This window comes from Lissotriton vulgaris, chromosome 1_1, assembly GCF_964263255.1.
Source record: "Lissotriton vulgaris chromosome 1_1, aLisVul1.2, whole genome shotgun sequence".
NCBI lineage: Eukaryota > Metazoa > Chordata > Amphibia > Caudata > Salamandridae > Lissotriton > Lissotriton vulgaris.
In genome coordinates this window covers 759833675-759853219 of record NC_141685.1, presented here as the reverse complement: position 1 = coordinate 759853219, position 19545 = coordinate 759833675, and the positions used below count along the sequence as shown (strand labels likewise).

Below are 19545 nucleotides of genomic sequence, written 5' to 3'. Positions count from 1 at the left end.
GATTTAATGGCTAAACTGAATTCAAAGTCACTGGTGGTGAAAGTGCAACCTAAGAAGTTGCCACTTTAGTTGTCCAGGAATAAAAGTGCCCGTTTACTGTTCTACTTGGGGTCTGGCCTGCAGAAAGCTTTCTGCCCTCCTGAAGAGACTTGCTAACAACTTCCAGGAAAGGAGAACTGTCACCGGAGAAGGTGTTATCTACCGCGGGCAGGAAACCACATAGGGGTTAGCCCAAAAAGTGAGCTTCAACTGAGAAGTCGCCTTTGAAGGGCAAACGGAGGAACACTTGGGAGAGGGGCTACTCTGTTGATTAGGTAGACAGGCTGGCACAGGAGACTGCGAAGGGGAGGCCATTTTCAAACCAGTTTCTCAGGGGCATGTAGGACAACAGGTAAAATGAAAAAACTTAAGCTGTGCCTCGATCAGAGGAAGGACGGCAATGAAGCTGAAGCAATCAGTACTTGGTTCATGCACCAGTCAAAGAAGAGAAACTGAAGACTGCTTCAGCTGGCCAGATAGAAGGAAGCAAATAAGTGATAAGAAAGCCAACAAATATTAAGCAATGGGTGGGCTGCAAGCCCTTGGTGTATACAATCTCTTGCACCCAAGAGCTCATGCAGTGCATACCCTGTTGCAAGCTAGACCCAACAAGGACTACCAAGAGATTTCTGGACACAACAATTAGATGGTGGAATAAGATACAGGATGTGAATCCAGAAAATATTCACGCTGCAAAACCAACGATAAAGGCAAGAGGTTTGAGTTGGTTCACTGGCGAAAATTATATCAGAAGCCAGGAGTCAGATCTGTTTACTCTGAAGAGTCACACAATACAACAAAGCAATGGGCCTGACCTATTAATTGTGAAGGTGCACCACTGCTTATTGTCTGGTTATTGCATCAATATAGCAAATCCATGGTTATTAATTCCTACTGTAGCTGCAAAAACAAGTGACATAAGTGAGTACAGTGTGCAAGTGCTATTTACAAAATATACAATCTATGGGCTGATATTTGATACAACTTCAAAAAGGCAAAATCAGAGAGCAATGTGTTGATCATTTCCATCAATATCAGTCCACTAGTAGTAACTATGCTTAGACCACAAGATCGTAGTTACATGGTAACCTTTGGGCCAAACGTGGTAGCAATCTATATAATAGACGGAACCCTTTGTCACCATTTACCCCGACATTCCTTAATGGTGTGAGGTGCTGCAACAGCTGGGGTTATCGCTGGATGGTAAACGGACCAAGGTTTCTGGCACGGGAAGCAGACGGGCTCAACTATGGTGCAGGTCCTGGGAAGGGGGAGGAACGCAGGGTGCCGTGGTGACATTTCCTCTGCTGGTGGGTGTTGGGAAATGAAGTCTATGCTATGTCCCAGTCCTCACCCAAAGGAGACCCAGATCTGGTCACTAATAAAGCCAATCTTGCCACCACTGAGCCACACTGCACTTCTGTTGAAGGGTGCAGCTAGCCTAAAACTGAAAGCTCCTAGAACTTCACTCAAATTTCCCTTCAACACTTCGGGAGAAAACCTCTTTCTGCAACTGTTTGCAAGCTCAATAGAAGAACCAACTGAAGGAGCAATTGCGGCTCAGGATGGCATATGAAAATCACCACACTACAAGCCCCAGGAAGTGCTACAGTTCTAGACTTATATCACTTCCTGGAGCTCTGGACTATGCATCCAAGCAAAACAGCAGGGGGAAAAATAATCTAAAGATGGCGACCATTAATAATGACATGGTAACACTCACTTTAGTTAAAAGTCCTTAGCATTTACCATTGTTGGCGCAGCCAGTGCTGTGCCTCTATAGACCTATTTCACAGTATTTGCCCTTCTTCAGAATAGAGTAGGGGGTGCTGGCAATGCTGTTCCAAGTCTTAAAGTTTCTGTGCCACTCCCAGAGAGCGAATACTGAAGAAGGACAAATATCCTGAAACATGTGTCAAGAGATGTACAGCACTGGCTGTGCCAAAATGGTTACTAGTAAAAGACTTTCAGCTAAAGTGAGTCTTATCATGCATTACATTTACCACAGTGTATCTGGGAGAAGCATGTGACTGTATGCCAGGCAGTGCACCCTCTCCAGTTTTGAGATTGGCACCTTGTTGAGTTTTTAGGCTGAAGAGCTCTGGGATGCATTTGCACTCTGGTAGTAGTACAGAAAAACGATGGTGCAGCATTGCCAGCACCCCCAAATTTAAATTATTCATATGCTAGACCCAGACAAAAGTGGATCACGCCCATATGCAGAAGTCTGAACATCAGGAGCTACTTAGAGTTCCTTAGAATTTTAAAAACTGATAGTGCCCATTTTATTGTATTTGGCATTAGTAAGGAATATGCTACTTACCAGTATGCATCTGCTCTTGGCATAGAGGGCTGCAGAGTGGTACATTTATGAATAGATCGCCATCTGGTGTTGGGCTCGGATTATTGCACTTTGTTTTTCTCTTGGAGAGTCTTTTGTAGCTTGGTGACTCCTCCTTTGGTTGGTAGTGCGCATGGGAATCGGCTCCATCCTTAGATTGTTTTGCCATAGTAGGGTTAGATGGAGTAGTATGATAGAATACAGATAGAAATGCCCATGTAAGTGTATCTAAATAAGATATTGTTGGAACAGACACAGGTTTCCTGGGAGGGCATGTACCACTCTGCAGCCCTCTATGCCAAGAACAGATGCATACTGGTAAGTAGCATATTCCGTTCGAGGCATATGGGCTGCAGATGGTACATTTATGAATAGACTATACAGCAGTTATCTCCCTAGCGGTGGTCACCAGTGTCTGTTGCAACAGTCTGAAATAAAGTTTTTAGTACAGCTTGTCCCACTCTAGCCTGTTGTTTTACCTGCACATCGACACAGTAGTGTTTTGAGAAGGTATGCGGTGTAACCCAGGTAGCTGCTTTGCATACGTCATCTAGAGGAATGTTTCCTAAGACTGCCATAGATGCTCCTAGTTTACGTGTAGAGTGAGCTCTAAGAGGAACAGTTAATGCCCTTTTTGCTTTTAAGTAACATATTTGTATAAATGTTACAATCCACCTGGCAATGCCTGCTTTAGAGATAGGATTGCCCTTATGTGTAGGAGAAAACGCTACAAATAGTTGTTTTGTCTTTCTGAAAGTTTGTGTTCTTTCTATGTAGTACAATATCGCCTTTTGACATTAATGTATGTAGGGCCCTTTCTGCTACCGTCTGTGGTTTTGGTAAGAAGACTGGTAGTTCCACTAGCTGATTGATGTAGAATGCTGAAATTACTTTAGGCAAGAATTTTGGGTTTGTTCTAAGAACCACTTTATTTTGGTGTAACTGCAGGAATGGTTCTTGTATTGTGAATGCTTGCAATTCACTTACTCTTCTGAGTGAAGTAATAGCTATAAGAAAAGCCACCTTCCATGTGAGGAATTGTATTTCACACCTATGCATAGGTTCGAAAGGTGGTCCCATTAGTCTGGTAAGTACTATGTTGAGATTCCAGACTGGGGAAGGCGGTGGTCTTGGTGGAATGATTCTTTAGAGGCCTTCCATGAAAGCTTTAATTGCTGGCACTTCAAACAGGGAAAGATGTTGTCTGTTTTGCAGGTAAGCCGCTATAGCTGCAAGATGTACTCTAATAGAGGTATAAGCAAGGTTACATTGCTGCAAGTGTAGTAAATATCAAATAATCCCTTTAGTGGATGCGTCCAGACGGTTGATGTTGTTACTGTTACAGTATACAGCAAACCTTTTCCACTTTGCTGCATAGCATGCTCTGGTGGTATGACGTCTTGCTTGTTTAATGATTTTCATATTTATTTATTTATGTTCTTGTAAAGCGCAGGACTCGACCCCCGTAGGGGTATCTCAGCGCTTGTGCTTCTACCAGATAGAACCCAAAGTGTTTACGCTGGGATATAGCTGAACTTTTCTTTTAGGATGTAGAGAATAGGTGGGTTTTTAAGAACTTCCTAAAAGACAGAAAGTTGGTGGTTTGTTTCAGAGTGAGAGGGAGTGAATTCCACAGAAAGGGGCCTTTATAAAAGAGGGCTTGGCCTCCTTGTCTAGCTCTCTTGACTCTGGGAACCTCTAGTAGCTGCTGACTGCTGGAACGCAGGGAGCGTCCTGGGCGGTAGAGGTTGAATTTTTCGGTCAGATATTTGGGGCCTGTGCCAAACAAACACCTATGTATAGTGCAGCAGATTTTGAATTAGACACGTTGTCTAATCGGCAGCCAGTGGAGTTTGGTCAGAAGTGGACGTGATGGGGTCCTTGGTTGGGCATTGAGAACAAGTCTCGCCGCAGTATTTTGCACGACTTGTAATGTGCTTGGTTGTTCCTCATTGGCCGAGATGTACAGGCCATTACAATAATCAAGTCTACTGATGACTAGGGTCTAAACCAGTGTCTTCCTGTAGTTGTCAGGTAAATCTGTAGTTTGGAGGTAAATCTAAGTATCCAAATTCTATGACCTCAGGACCCAGATCGCTAGGTTCAATTGTTTGGGATCTGCGTGCATTATTTCTCCATTTATTTCAACACAAGGTTCTGAGATTCCTGTACAGCGGAATTTTACACACGAGGAGCCACTCCTAAAAAAAGAAAAGGGTCTTGCCACTCTATAAATTTAAATAATACGGTACACTGCTACCACCGGAGTCCAACACGCACAATGAGGGCACACTTGATGCACCCCCTCCAGGACACCGTACATTATCATGGACCGGAATAGGCCTTTTAGTGCACACTAGGAGTATGAAGTGAAACCCACCCATAAAAAAGAGGAGACCTCAGCAATGTTTGGAGGAGCGTGAGGGGGCAAGTTCAATCACATAAGTGCTGGCCCACTGTCAAGTGCACTGGTCAACTTGCCTTCCAGAATGAGAAGAACCTCATTAAAGCAACTGGTCTGCTAAATGGTCCAAGCCAACTCCGGTATTGAACCTCACTTGGGAGACCAGACATTATCCTGGGAAGCAATCCTTCACACCGCTGTCCATCCCTTAGCACAAAGACAGGGCAAAGAGATCCAGAAGCAGCACTGAAAATATACCTACTTCTAGTGCCATAGCCCTAGGCCTTACAGTGAAAGGTCCTCAACGCATGACTGAATAAGTGATATACCAGACCCGATAGGCAGAAGAACAGGCTCCTGGAGGCCTGCATTTTAGTTCAAAAGACACACAATTGATGAACGGAATGCAGAACAAAGCAAAACATTCACCCCAAGTCAAGAGATCTGGGTTAAATCCATAATTCTTTTGCTCACCATGCCACCTCAGTTTAGACCTGGCCATGTGCAAATCAGTCTTGATCCTGTGCCTCATGGGAACAGTCCAGCCCGAACTACCAAGCCAGGTCCTCCATGGATCGGAAACAAGTATCCTAGGACCAGTGTCGGGTTTTCACCCTTCATCAGCCAGGATAACTTCTCTGTACTGAGTTGAATGTATGACATTGTTCTGCATTCTGTCCATCAATTGTTCTTTTTGCATTTGTCACCCTGAGTGGGACGGGTATGCCCAGAATTGGCTCCAGTGCTTTCCATGTCACTGGAGTCGAGCTAGCCTAGCTAGTGAGGGGTGAAACCATGAAACTGGTCCTAGGATGCTTGTTTCCAGTCCAGGAAGGACCTGGCCTGGTAGTTCGGACTAAACATCTGAAACACGCAGATGACCAAACGATGTGGACACCTTCTCAGGCAAATAGAAGACTCTAATCTGTTTCATCACATATATGCTCATGGTTTTATGCTGCATTGACTAAGGCCACAACATAATCCTACTGAGATGTGGGTTGCGGGGTCACCTTAAAATTTTGGAACTTGTAAGTCTTTAACTATTGTTTACTAATAGTTTACTAATGGTTCTCAATAGCTCTCATATGATTCAGTCAATGAGAAAGTGGCCCCAGACACAAATGATACAATGTTGCAACCTTCCTGCCATGTGGATGGCCCTTCTGCTACTCAACTGTTCACAAAGCCCCAATCTTCTTTGAGGATAAACTACTCACCTCCAAGTTTGTGCCTTATTCACTACATTATGTTGCATCTGTGTATATAACCGACTACAAAAATGTTAACTACTCAACTTCATTACCACTGGAGATTTAAATGCCAAAAGGCAGTAAACCATTTACCCAATTGCAACACAGCTCCACCCAGAGTGGCTTACATTTTTTTTTAAACATTACCCACCACAGATATTTATGAGAAAGCACTGACCGCCCTAAAACCCAAAAAACTGAAGGAATAAGGTATACTAACATGTAGAGTTAGGAATTTCAGTCGTACCTTAAAAGGTTAAGGATAAAATAAAATGCCTGGGGATTGATTAAGAAAGAGTAATAGGTGTTACACTAGTAGAACTCTGATCTATTTACCAAGTACTGCTGTTGGCAGCGTCTCGAGATCTAGGAGTTCAGTGGAGTAGAACAGAAAACCTATTGGCCTAATTAGATCTGGTACTAACCAGGGAGTGTTTTAAAAATGTTAACTGCTTTCTAGTATTTGGAAGGTGACGAAAAGCGAAATATCACAATTTTAAACAAATTTGGGAAGTTTGACTACCATATGTAGCAGAGGGGTTCACGCGCAGGACTTACCGGTGGTGCCAGCTGGGCAGTTGGTGCAGACAACCTCCTTTGTTCTTGGAACGACAGCACAGCTGGTGCCTCCCGGACACGGACAAGGTTGGCAATCTGATGAGGTGCCCGCTGTTGAATCCCCATAATATCCTTCACTGCATCGCTCACAATGGGGGCCTGCGGTGTTGTCTCTACAGTCACACACGCCTGTAAAGAAGAGTTGATACGTTTTCTCACTGTCGCAAAACGGGTTGCGCTGTTATTTTGGGCTATTACAAAAAATGCATTCTCAAGTTACATCTACAGAGATGTCCTGCAAGCCATAGCTTTAGGAATAGGCTCTCTAATCTCTAGGAGACTTTGGACAATTTTTTGAATATGTCTGCTTTTTTCTCACATTTCACAACCTCCTCTGTTATACAGATGCTGTTGTCTCACGCTTACAGAAGTGTAATACAATAAGTCTGCTGCTCCTCCGATGCAGAGGTATAGTTTAATTTTAGGAAGCAGGCAGTGACCTTTCCTTCTGGAGCAACAGAAGTTGAAGCATTTTTTTTCATATTCAAAACAGCATCTCTGTTTTTTTGGCATGGGCTCCTGACAAGCATGCTCTAGCTCAGCCGTGGCACTGCTGTCTTCTATAATAACGTTGTAGTGCAATTTTTTAGTTAATACTTCACTTCATCCTGCTGCTGGCAGACCCCCTAAAATACCTTGTGAAAGTGTGGGGAAGGTTTTTTTTGTTTTTTTTAAGCATTTTATCCCATTTTCACAAGCTGTCTTACCAGATTCAGGATTGCAGGTCTCGCTGTGTCCGTTGCAGGTACACAGAACACACGGGCTGTAAGGTCCCAAGCTAGGGGACTCCCTTCTGTATCCTGGAGCACAACTTTCACAGAATTGTCCAAGGTATCCTTGGGGACAAGTGCAGGTTTCCACCCAGGATGCAGGCTCACCAGGCCCAGCACGTGCAGTCACAATAGTGACATCGTCTAGATATCCAGCACCTGTGGATAAGAACATAGGAATGTAAATATTTCACAGAGTCACTTGGAATTAAAAAACATTTGTGCAGAAATAGTATTGAAGGTGGCCAACCTCTGCAACCCCTCAAAAATCAGAATTAATCCAAGAGGGGGTGCAGCATAGGGACAAATACTTAAAAGTAACTCTATCCAACCATAGGTATCGTCATCATATACACAACCAACCCACCCGTAACACCTGCCACATTAGGACAAACGTTTGGTATCCTTCATTGGGCGCAGAGACTTGGCCAGGTGAAGGGAATTACGGGTGCTCACTCTAAGTCAAACTTAAAGCGGCAGAATAAATTCCCCAATGAAGTACTTGGGAAATGGGTTCTAAAATGGGATTACAATAATATGTTTTTTCATTAAAATACATTTTGAAAAAGAGTCCAGTGTTGCACACACCATGTAGGAAACGCCTAACGGTAAGGAAAAATGTGGACGCGGAAAGATTGCTAGAAACTGAAAGGTTTTGTCAATTGTAAGCTGAGTTTGTGAACAAAATTCCCAGCACCTCAACTATAAACAGTACATATGAGGGATTTACTTCTCTCGCTGTATGTTCCACGTATCTTGATAGAGGTGAGATTGTAAAGCATTTTTTGAAATTCAAAAGGGGTTAAAGTTGGCCTCCAAGGGTAGTCTGTTGCTTCGTGTAACCTGTGGGGAAGAAAAACATTTTTTAAAGTTAAAATGCTTATTTAAGCAGGAGCGTAGAACCAATGCCAGCTACCAAAAACGAACTGCTTATTTTGTTACAAATTCACAAAACTCAAAAGAAGTCAAAAGACGGTTTACCGGCATTACAATCAACTATCTGCAGGGATGGCTTTTTTGGGAGTTCTGGGGCAGTGAATAATTATTGGACAGTACACTAAGCAGGTATTTTTTATCAGTGGTGTTTTTAATACTATCACATTTCATACATCTACTTTTCTACCTTTTGGGCTCTTAACTCAAGACTAGCAAGATCCATCATTCAAGGTTTCATTTAGCAGGTTGTAGGAGTAGTTAAAGAGCTGGGGACAGCCCAAAAAAATATACAAATTGTATGTTCAATCGTTGCCATCACTTCTAAGATAATTACACTTAACAGGGTAGTAAAATAGGACGCAATCAAACACAAGGGACACATCACCTTCTGAGCCAGAGACAACCTGAAAATGCATTTAGAACATTTAATGGCATGTCAGGACAGAAGCCAAATGAACATGAAGTGTGTCTGGAGGGTGCAATCGAGGACAAGGACAACCAGCAAGAAAATCACCATCTTGTGTTAACTTCACATAATCTATAATGGACACCTGTGGCATTATACAGACACCTAATGTTGCATGTGAAACACCACACGACAGGAAAAGATTCTAGTCACTGGAGAACAGTTGGACCTACACGTGGGAGGGACAGCAAGCAGACTCCCCAACTAGAGTGCAGCCATGAGCACGCTTTAGTCACCCGCGGTGTTGTACTTTTTGGGCTTAACTCATTTCTGTAAAAGTGGGCTCTGTTTTATTGAATTATTAATAAGCAATGATGGAGGTCCATCTGGTGGGCACACAAACTGGCTAGTCAACTTGAAGGAAACCAAAGCAGATGATGGAAAATAAACAGAATGTCACAACCTCTTAACACCATGCAAAAGACTCGTCCCTACATACATTACCTGCTCGGTGTCCCGAGACTGCTTGCACATTTTCTTTTTTTTTAATCAGCATATGAAAGTCTCACATTATAGCCATCATGTTACTAGTTTTACATGATGAGAAGAGGAAGGTGTTTCTCATTCCAAAAGGTGACATTGGAAAGGAATCATACGTCTTCAGAACTTGTCAATGCAGGTGAAAATTGTTTTGTGTAATAATCGATGTAAGTCACTCCTTTAGCAGATGTGGGTGATTGGACAGTAAACTGGGCGGCAGCTGTCATCAACCTCTGGTGTTCCAAGGCCCCAAAAACATTATTCCCCAATTGAATAGCTAGGTTACTTCTCTTTCGGCACTTCACTCTTTCTAGGCAGTGAGGGCACACATTCAAGGTTTACTCTATGAGGTGATAATGCAAATGCTACTTACCAGTATGCATCTGTTCTTGGCATGTAGGGCTGCTGACATTCATATCTGTGCATAGATCGCCGCCTAGTGTTGGGTCCGGATGATTGCACATTGTTGTCCTGGAAGAGTCTTCGAAGTATCACGAGATAGGTGGCTCCTCCCCTGGACTACAGTGCGCATGGGCATCGCCTCCATCCCCAGATTGTTTTTAGCCATTGTGGCCGAGATGGAGAGAACTATGTGAGTGATGACCATGCTATGAGCATATATATGAATACTGCAGCTGCTACAGGCGCCGGGGAGGAGGGCGGGCGATATGAATGTCAGCAGCCCTACATGCCAAGAACAGATGCATACTGGTAAGTAGCATTTGCAGTTCGAGGCATGTGGGCTGCTGAATTCATATCTGTGCATAGAATACATAGCAGTCCCCCATTATCGGCGGCCGCCCGTGCCAGCTGCAGCAGTTTGGAAAAGTGTCTTGAGAACAGCCTGACCTACAGCTGCCTGCTGTTTAGAGTGCACGTCTACACAGTAATGTTTAGTAAATGTATGTGTGGTAGACCATGTGGCTGCTCTACATATATCCTCTAAGGGAATGTTCCCAAGGAAAGCCATTGAGGCCCCCAACTTTCTGGTGGAGTGGGCTCTTGGTGGAATTGTAAGAGTGCGTTTAGCCTTAGCGTAACAGATCTGAATACATTTCACGATCCACCTAGCAATACCAGCCTTGGAAATAGCGTTACCCTTGTGGTGTGATGCAAAGGCAATGAAAAGCTGCTTAGTCTTTCGAAAATCCTTCGTCCTGTCAATGTAATACATTAGGGCCCTTTTAACGTCAAGGGTGTGGAGCATCCGCTCCGCCAGCGACTCAGGATTCTGAAAAAACACCGGCAACTCGATTGTTTGGTTTATGTGGAATTGAGACACAACCTTGGGTAGAAATTTAGGGTTAGTGCGGAGCACCACCCTGTTAGCATGGACTTGGAAAAAAGGCTCTTGGATGGTGAGGGCCTGCAACTCGCTAACCCTCCGTAGCGATGTAATTGCTACTAAGAAAGCCACTTTCCAAGTCAGAAACTGAAGCTCACAAGAGTGTAGTGGCTCAAAAGGAGGACCCATCAGCCTTGTGAGAACCACATTGAGGTTCCATTCTGGAGCTGGTGGTGTCCGTGGTGGAATGACCCTTTTGAGTCCTTCCAGAAATGCCTTAATAGCAGGCACCTTGAAAAGTGAAAGGTGTTGCCTATTCTGGAGGCATGCGGCCATCGCAGACAGGTGAATGCGGATGGAAGAATACGCCAAATTGCATTGGTACAGATGAAACAGGTAACAGATGATGTTCTGAATGGAAGCATCCAGCGGGTTAATGTCGTGGTTCGCACAATAAATGACAAACCGCTTCCATTTAGCCGCATAACATGCTCTAGTAGTGAGCTTTCTTGCCTCCCGAATGATGTCCATGCAATCCGGGGGAAGATTGAGGTAGCCAAACTCTAGGACTTCAGGAGCCAGATCGCCAGGTTGAGCTGTTGCGGATCTGGGTGCTGAATGTCGCCATGGCTCTGCGTCAGAAGGCTGGGCATGAGATGAAGCCTTTGATGCGGTACCACGGAAAGTTCCAGAAACGTGGTGTACCATGGTTGGCGAGCCCACGTTGGAGCAACCAGGATGAGAGTCATCGAGTGCTGCCTGAGCTTGCGCGCCACCAGCGGTATCAGAGGTGCTGGGGGAAAAGCGTACGCAAATCTGCCTGACCAGTTCATCCATATCGCATTGCCCTGCGATTGCGGGTGTGGGAACCTGGCGGCGAAGCTTTGGCATTTGGCGTTCTCCCGTGTGGCGAACAGGTCTATCTCTGGATGACCCCACCTTTGGAAGTACGGTCGGAGTACTGATGGATGTATCTCCCACTCGTGCATTTGGTGGCTGTGCCTGCTGAGCAAGTCCGCCATCTGATTGTCTTTGCCTGGGAGATGTTCTGCCATTAGGAAAATGTTCCTTTGAATGGCCCACTTCCACATGCTCTGAGCCAGATGAGACAGCTGCGGAGAGTGTGTGCCCCCCTGTTTCTGAATGTAGTACATGGCCGTCATGTTGTCCGTCCGGATCAACACGACCTTGTTGCACAGATGTACTTTGAATGCCTTTAAGGCCATGAAGATTGCCATCAGTTCTAATACATTGATGTGCATCTTCCTTTGCTGTAGTGTCCATAGTCCCTGCACTATGTAGTGGAGTACATGCGCTCCCCATCCCTGGAGAGAAGCGTCCGTCGTCAGGATAATCTGTGGCACAGGCTCTTGGAACTGTCGGCCCTTGCAAAGGTTTTGTGGATTCCACCAATGCAGAGAGTTGTACGCCCGACCGCTCACCAACACTAGGTCTGTTAGTTGCCCATGAGCCTGAGTCCACTGACGTGCTAGGCACTCCTGAAGCGGACGCATATGTAACCTCGCGTGCGGGACAATGGAGATGCAGGAGGCCATCATGCCTATCAACTGCATGAACACCTTCGCTGGCAGCGAGTGCTGAGGGCTGAATCGTTGGATCAGCGTCTGAATACTGGCGACTCTCACTGAATTCGGCTGCGCAGTGGCCGCCAGAGTGTTTGTCGCGCCCAGATACTGCCGTATGTGGGCGGGCTGGAGATGAGATTTTGGGTAATTCAGTGAGAATCCCAGATCGTGCAGGAGATGAATGGTGCGGGACACGTGGTCGGCGCACTTGTTCCGACTGCCTGAATGAGCCAGTCGTCCAGATAGGGGTAGACGTGGATGCTTTGACGTCTGAGATGCGCCGCCACAGTCGCGAGGCACTTCGTAAAGACCCTGGGCGCTGTGGTGACCCCAAAAGGCAGAACCCTGAACTGGTAGTGCTGGTCTTGAATGGTGAACCTTAGGTACTTCCTGTGTGAAGGATGCAGGGGAATGTGAAAGTATGCATCCTTGAGATCCAGAGTAGCCAGGAAGTCCCCCTGTCGAAGCAGGGGGAGAACCTGCTGCAACGTGAGCATATGGAAGTGTTCTGACAGAATGTACCAGTTGAGGGGCCTGAGGTCCAGGATGGGCCTGAGAGATCCGTCCTTTTTGGGGATTAGAAAGTACAGGGAGTAAACCCCTGTTCCCCTTTCTTGCAGTGGAACGAGCTCTATTGCCCCTTTTTGCAGCATGACTTGGACTTCCTGCTGCAACAAGTGCAAGTGCTCGCCGGACATAGGACGGCTTCTTGGAGGTATGTTTGGTGGAGTGGAAGTGAGTTCCAGACAATAGCCGTATTGGATAAGAGATTTGACCCACCTGTCCGTGGTGATGGATTTCCACGCGGGAAGGAACTGCTGGAGTCTCCCCCCGACTGGTGTTGTGTGGTCGGGGGGCAGTGACAAGGCGTCACTGTTTGCTGGCGGTGGAGGACCTGGAGCTGTTATTTCCACGTCCTCTGCCTATGACGTTGTTGCCCCAGTAACCCCCTCTATCCTTGTTGGTGTATGAGGATTGGGTGTTGCTTTTATAGTACTGCGTGGATTGTGATGCCTGACCCCTTGAGGTGCCTCTGTTATTGGAGCGGCGAAAGGAACCACCCCGAAACTGCTGGGACTGTAGGGCACCCATAGACTTAGCAGTGTCAGTGTCTTTTTTCATCTTTTCAAGGGCTGCATCCACTTCTGGCCCAAACAGGTGGTCTGGATTAACTGTTTGGTTTAAGATGGTAGTCTGTATGTCTGGTTTAAAGCCTGATATTCTAAGCCATGCATGCCTACGCAGTAGCACGCTAGTGTTTATAGCCCTGGAGGCAGTATCAGCCACGTCCAGTGCGCACTTAATTGAAGCATTGGTGATAAGCTTCCCCTCCTGAATCAACATTTCAGCTCCCTCCTTGTACTGATCAGGTAAGTGCTGTAGAAGGGTTTCTAGGGTGTCACAGTGTGCCCTATCGTAGCGTGCAAGTAGGGCTTGCGTGTTCAAAATGCGCCAAATATTAGCTGCCTGCGCAGCAATACGTTTCCCTGAGGCTTCAAAGACCTTCGATTCTTTGTCTGGGGGAGGAGCATCACCCGTGGTCTGAGTTTGCCCGCTTACGTGCGTTGGAGACAACCAAAGAGTCCAGTGGCAACTGTCCCTTGATGTACGTTGGGTCAGTGGGCGCTGCCTTGTATTTTTTGTCAATACGAGGATTGACGACTCTTGCCCGGGTGGGCTCCTTGAAAACCTCAGGCGCATGCTTTAGCACTCCTTTGAGCATTGGCAATGTCTTGACAGTTTTTTCAGCCACCGAGAAAGTGTCAAACAGAAAATCGACATCCACTGGGTCGGCATGGAGGTCGACATCATGATTGGCCGCCGCTCTCTCAATTAGAGCGTTGAAGGCTGCAGAGTCCTCTGTTGGGGAAGTTTTTGCAGCAAAAAGCTGCGGCTCGTGTCCTGACTGAGGGTCCTCAGGGTCGCCTCCAGCAGTCCATGGCTCATTGACCTCCTCTGGATCAGAGTACGCTGGATAATTGTACTCCTCCTCCTCGTCCCAGTCACCCTCCCCAGCGTCAGAGTGAGTGGGTGAGAGTTCCAGACCTTGTGGAGATGCAGGCTCCATAGGGGCAGGAGTACCCGCAGAGTCCAACTTCTTTTTAAGTGGAATGTGAAAATGCTCCAACACAGGCTCCGGGGTGATCTTCCTTTTAAGGAGAGAGAGCTTGCCTGTGTTGGCGTCGATGACAACCTCTCGATGCTCCTCGTCCGCTAGTGGTTGATGCCGTGGCTTCGGCACTACCAAGGATGCTTTAGGCGTAGACACCAGCTTCAAGGGCACCCCGGCCCCATGTTTCGGCGCGAAAGCCTTCGGCGCCGTCTTTGGCGGGAGCGTGAAGTGGATCGGCGTTTGCGCCTTCGCCGGTTTCTGCGGAGGCTTCGGCGCCACATCCTTCGGCTCGAGAGCCGCTGCTTCCTTCCGGATACGCTGAAGGGACTCCATGACCTTTTTGGTAAAGGAGGGGGAGGGCTGGACCGGTTCGAGCGAGTCCTCCGAGTCCGGATTCGGGTCGGCGACCAAAGGCGCAGTCTTCGGAGCCGACACAGCACCTCCCTTGGCTTTGTCGACCGGGATCGGCGCAGCCAGAGACTTGGGGTCATCCTGACGCTTTTGTGAGGCTTTCTTAGGGTCATCGACCTTCTTGGCGCCGACGCAGCCGCGTTGGGCGTTTTCGCCTTCGGCTTCGACACGGGGGTCTTCGGGTCGGCCATTCTGGTGTGGCTCTTGATCTCGGCGGCCATTTTGGATTTCTTCGGCGCCGAGGCCTCTGGAGCCTTTGATCCCACCAGTGCGACTTGCACTTTCGGTTTCGATACTGATGGTGCGGATCCCGATGGCTTCACTTTCGGTTTCTGTACCGGGAGTGGCGCATCACCAATGTCCGTGGCCGGGCCCGGAGGCAGGGCCGTGGGACGAGTATTGAGGTCTTGGGTAAGGCCCGAAGGCGATCCCTCGACCTGGGCCTTATGCTGGGGTTCTGCCCCGGAGTCAGTATGAGGATGCTCTTCCTCCGAGCTATCCTCCACGGTGGCAATGGCCCCGTCGTCGTCCCCTACCTCCTCGACGACTTCCTCGAACTCTTCATCTCCCGCGTCGTAGTTTTCATCCTCCGACGCCGGGTTAGAGTCCGAAACCTGTAGGACGGTGTCGTCTTCAACATCCTCCTCAAAGATGTTGGCTGGTGGGGGTGCCGATAACTGGGCCTGCAGTCTTGCGGCCCGACGTAGTTTGAGAGTCTTCTTCGACCGGAACTTGGAGCAGGCCATACACCTGGCCTCGTCGTGGTTCGGCGACAAGCATCTGTTGCACACAGGGTGCACGTCGAGGTGTGAATACTTAGAGGCACACATTGGGCACCTCTTAAACGGAGTTCGTTCCATGTTGAAGTAGTCTGGAGCGTCGGTAGGCCCGTCCGCGCCGACAGCACGCGGAAGGGCAGCAAGTGTTCGGAGCCGATGAATAAACCAACCCGAACGATAGACAATACCGACACGAGTCCTAAAGACCTTTTGGTCTCAAGTAAGGAAAGTTAAACAACTATCGATTCCGACAGAGGGAACCGAAACACATCCGAACCCAATGGCGGAAAAAAACAATCTGGGGATGGAGGCGATGCCCATGCGCACTGTAGTCCAGGGGAGGAGCCACCTATCTCGTGATACTTCGAAGACTCTTCCAGGACAACAATGTGCAATCATCCGGACCCAACACTAGGCGGCGATCTATGAACAGATATGAATTCAGCAGCCCACATGCCTCGAACTGTTTAAAACTCACGGTACAGCATGACACCAAGTAAAGTCAAAGCTCAATCGGGTCCCTTGCTTTACAAAAAGAACGGATGTTTACTAATAGGGAGGTAAGGAGATCAGGTATAAACTGGGTACATAGAAGAAAAGAAAAGCAACCCCAACTGTTACAGTATTGACCCTAGCCGGCAAAGTTATCTTTTGGGGCTGCGCTCAGGTCTACTCACTGAATTTCAAGGTTTTTCAGGTTTTGATAGTCTCTTGTGCAAATGTTCATGCCTCCGGTCTTTTGGAAGGGCCTTTTTCTTGCAAAGGATATGAAGAAATTTGGATCCAACTCTGGTACTGATTCAAAGTGGGCTGAAACTTCAGCCGCTTGTGTTGTAGCAACCCAAAGTGTTTCAAGCAATATCCATGCCTAAACACCCACCACTCAAACTACAATACTTCCACCACAAAAATCACTGGATCTTCCACAAATCTGGTCATTAAGCAAAAGGTAACGAATAGTTTCTTACCTGTCGGTGTAGTTTTGCAGCTTGAAGATCTTTCTGGATTCACTATGCTGTGCATAATCCGCGGTCTTGTGGTTGGGTCCGGATTCGTAGTCTTTTCTTTGTTTTTTTTTTGTTTGTTTTTTTGTAGCCCTTGTGGGCGTCGGCGTCACACCTCCTCGGGCGCATTTCCGGTGACGTCGGCATGCTTCCTGCGGAAGCTCCCACTCTTGGGCGCCATCTTCGGATTCTTTTTTCCGTGTTTCCTTCTTTTCCGAAGCCATGGCAATGTTCTATTCAAGGTGATAATTTCTTTACCACATGTCCTTATATTCTGTTACTTCATCTCCTATCACCTTTTTTTTTTTTTTTGACCACCTCTTCTCTCTCCAGCCTCATCTTTCTGGCGGAGGTGGGTGGGTTCGCTAGTGAATCCAGAAAGATCTTCAAGCTGCAAAACTACACCGACAGGTAAGAAACTATTCGTTTTGCAGCGTGAATCTTTCTGGATTCACTATGCTGTGCATAGATTTCGTAGCGGTTTCTCACTTCCGTGGTGGCTGGGTGGAAGATGAGCTCTGGTTTCTGAATATATGCTGGAGCACCCTTTGTCCGACTGGTGCTTCCTTGTTCATCTGAACATCCACGCAATAGTGCTTCGTGAATGTGTGCACCGAAGCCCATGTTGCCGCCAGGCATATGTCTTGTATGGGTGTATTGGCCAGGAAAGCTATTGTAGCCCCCTTCTTCCTAGTGGAGTGGGCACGTGCCCCCTCCGCCAGTTCTTCTCCCGCCCTTTTGTGGCAGAGTTGGATAGTTTGCGCGATCCATCGTGCAATAGTGTTCTTAGTTACCGCCTTGCCCATGTAACTGTTGGCGAACGACACAAAGAACTGTTTCGTTTTCCTGTGTCCTTTTGTCCTTTCGATGTAATGAATGACCGCCCTTCTGGCGTCCAGGGTATGCAGGGCTCGCTCTGCGCTAGTGGTTGGTTTTTGGAAAAAACTCGGTATCTGAATGGACTGGTTCATGTGGAACCTGGACACCACCTTTGGCATGAAATGTGGGTCGGTCCTCATCACCACCCTGTCATTGTGTATTTGTAAGTATGGCTCCTGTAGCGTCAACGCTTGCAGTTCGCTCACTCTGCGTAAGGATGTAATTGCAACCAGGAAAGCAGTTTTCATAGTTAGCATCTTCAAAGAGGCCTTGTGAAGCGGCTCGAAGGGCTCCTTCATGAGTTCCGTCAGGACCACGTTTAAGTTCCATGCCGGCGGTGGCACCCGCTTGGGTGGTGCAATCCTTTTTGCTCCTTCGAGGAACCTCTTTACAACTTGTGATGTGAAGAAGCTTCTGCCCATCTCACCCCTTGTGTATGCCACTATAGCCGCCAGGTGAACTCTCAAGGAGGACGAGCTGAGCTTTTTGTCCAGCAAGTGTGTCAGGTACTTCAGTACTGTGGAGTCCTTCTTCATTTTATTGTGAAGTCTCTCCCTCCTGCACCACATCGTGAACCTTTTCCACTTTGCGACATAGCACTTCCTTGTGCTGGGCCTTCGTGCCTCCCGAAGGACCCTGAGGGTGTTCTCTGGTAGTTTCAAATGTGCGAATTAGATGTCCTCAGGAGCCATGCTACTAGGCTCAGGCTCTCTGGTTCTGGGTGCAGCACCTCTCCGTTCTGCACGGAGAGCAGGTCCTTTCTCCTGCTGAATCTGTGGGGCGCACACTGCGCCATCTCCATGATCTGCGAGTACCATGTCTGCCTCGCCCACTGTGGCGCGACCAGTATCAGGGTCATCGTGCTCGCCCTGCACTTGCTCAGCACTCTGTGAATCAGCGGTATCGGGGGAAAAGCGTATGCAAATTTCCTGGACCAGTCTATCCATAGGGCATTCCCAAGGGACCCCTCTTCGTGTTGTCTGGATGCGAAGTTTCGGCATTTCGCATTCTGGCGTGTTGCAATCAGGTCCACCGATGGTTTCCCCCACCTGTTGAACAGCCTCCTCGTCTCCTGAGCATTGAGCTCCCACTCGTGGGATGCCGAGGTCTGTCTGCTCAGCCAGTCTGCTTGAATGTTCTCCTTGCCTGGTAGGTGTATGGCTATCAAGTCTATCTGGAGAGGGATGGCCCACCTCCATATCTCCTGCGCCAGCGTCGAAAGCGTTGTCGACTGTGTTCCACCCTGTTTGTTGATGTAGAACATCGCCGTGGTGTTGTCTGTCTGTAGCAACACCCTCTGCCTGTACAGTCTTGTCTGGAAGGCTTTCAGTGCAAGGAAGATTGTCTTCAGTTCTAGGTAATTGATGTGTTTTGTTGCATCTGCTGGCGTCCAAAGGCCCCTCACTTTGAGTTCCTCCATGTGAGCGCCCCATCCCTTCAGGGATGCGTCCGTGGTGATGGTCACTGTCGGAGTTGGGAGTGTAAGTGGCTGCCCCCTTGTTAGGTTCTCCAGGGTCCACCATGCCATCTCCTTCTGCACTGCGTGCGTCACCACCACAAGATCCTCCCAACTGCCCGAAGCCTGTGACCATTGTTCCTGCAGCCATTCTTGCATGGGTCTCATGTGGAGCCGCACATTCGGCACTAGGTGGATGCATGATGCCATCATTCCCATGATCTTGCTCGCAGTCCTCACTGTCCGAGCTTGCCCCTTCCGGTATAGGCGAGTTTCCTTGACCAGTGCCCTTGCTCTCTTCTCGCTGGGGAACACTTTGCCCTGTACGGTGTTGATCTCTGCCCCCAGGAAGATCTTCACTTGCTCCGGCTCCATTGATGATTTCTTCCAATGCACGGAGAACCCCAAGTGTATGAGTGTTCTCGTCACTGTATGTGCATGCTGCTTGCACTTCTGGTACGAGCTTGCTTTTACCAGCCAGTCGTCGAGGTAAGGGTATACGTGTATCCCCTGTCTTCGTAAGTGCGCTGAGACAGCCGCGAGGCACTTCGTGAATACCCTCGGTGCTGATTTTAGTCCGAAGGCCAGCGTTGTGAACTGGTAGTGGCCTCCTCCGATAGCGAACCTGAGCATATGCTTGTGCTTGTCGTTCATCGGTATGTGTAAGTAGGCGTCCCTGAGGTCTATCGTGACCATGAAGTCTCCGACCTGCAACTGCGGCAGCA

General features: G+C 47.8%; 1 protein-coding gene across 1 annotated transcript in view; it reads right to left on the bottom strand.

The window, feature by feature from the left end:
* Positions 1–19545, bottom strand: part of LAMC1 (laminin subunit gamma 1) — a 343593-nt gene that overhangs the window by 103610 nt on the left and 220438 nt on the right. The window contains exons 11-13 of the mRNA XM_086955666.1: positions 8156–8268; positions 7363–7584; positions 6596–6784 (exon numbers count right to left, since the gene is read on the bottom strand). Coding sequence (XP_086811792.1) covers positions 6596–6784; positions 7363–7584; positions 8156–8268 — 524 coding nt within the window. The remainder of the gene's footprint in view (positions 1–6595; positions 6785–7362; positions 7585–8155; positions 8269–19545) is intronic.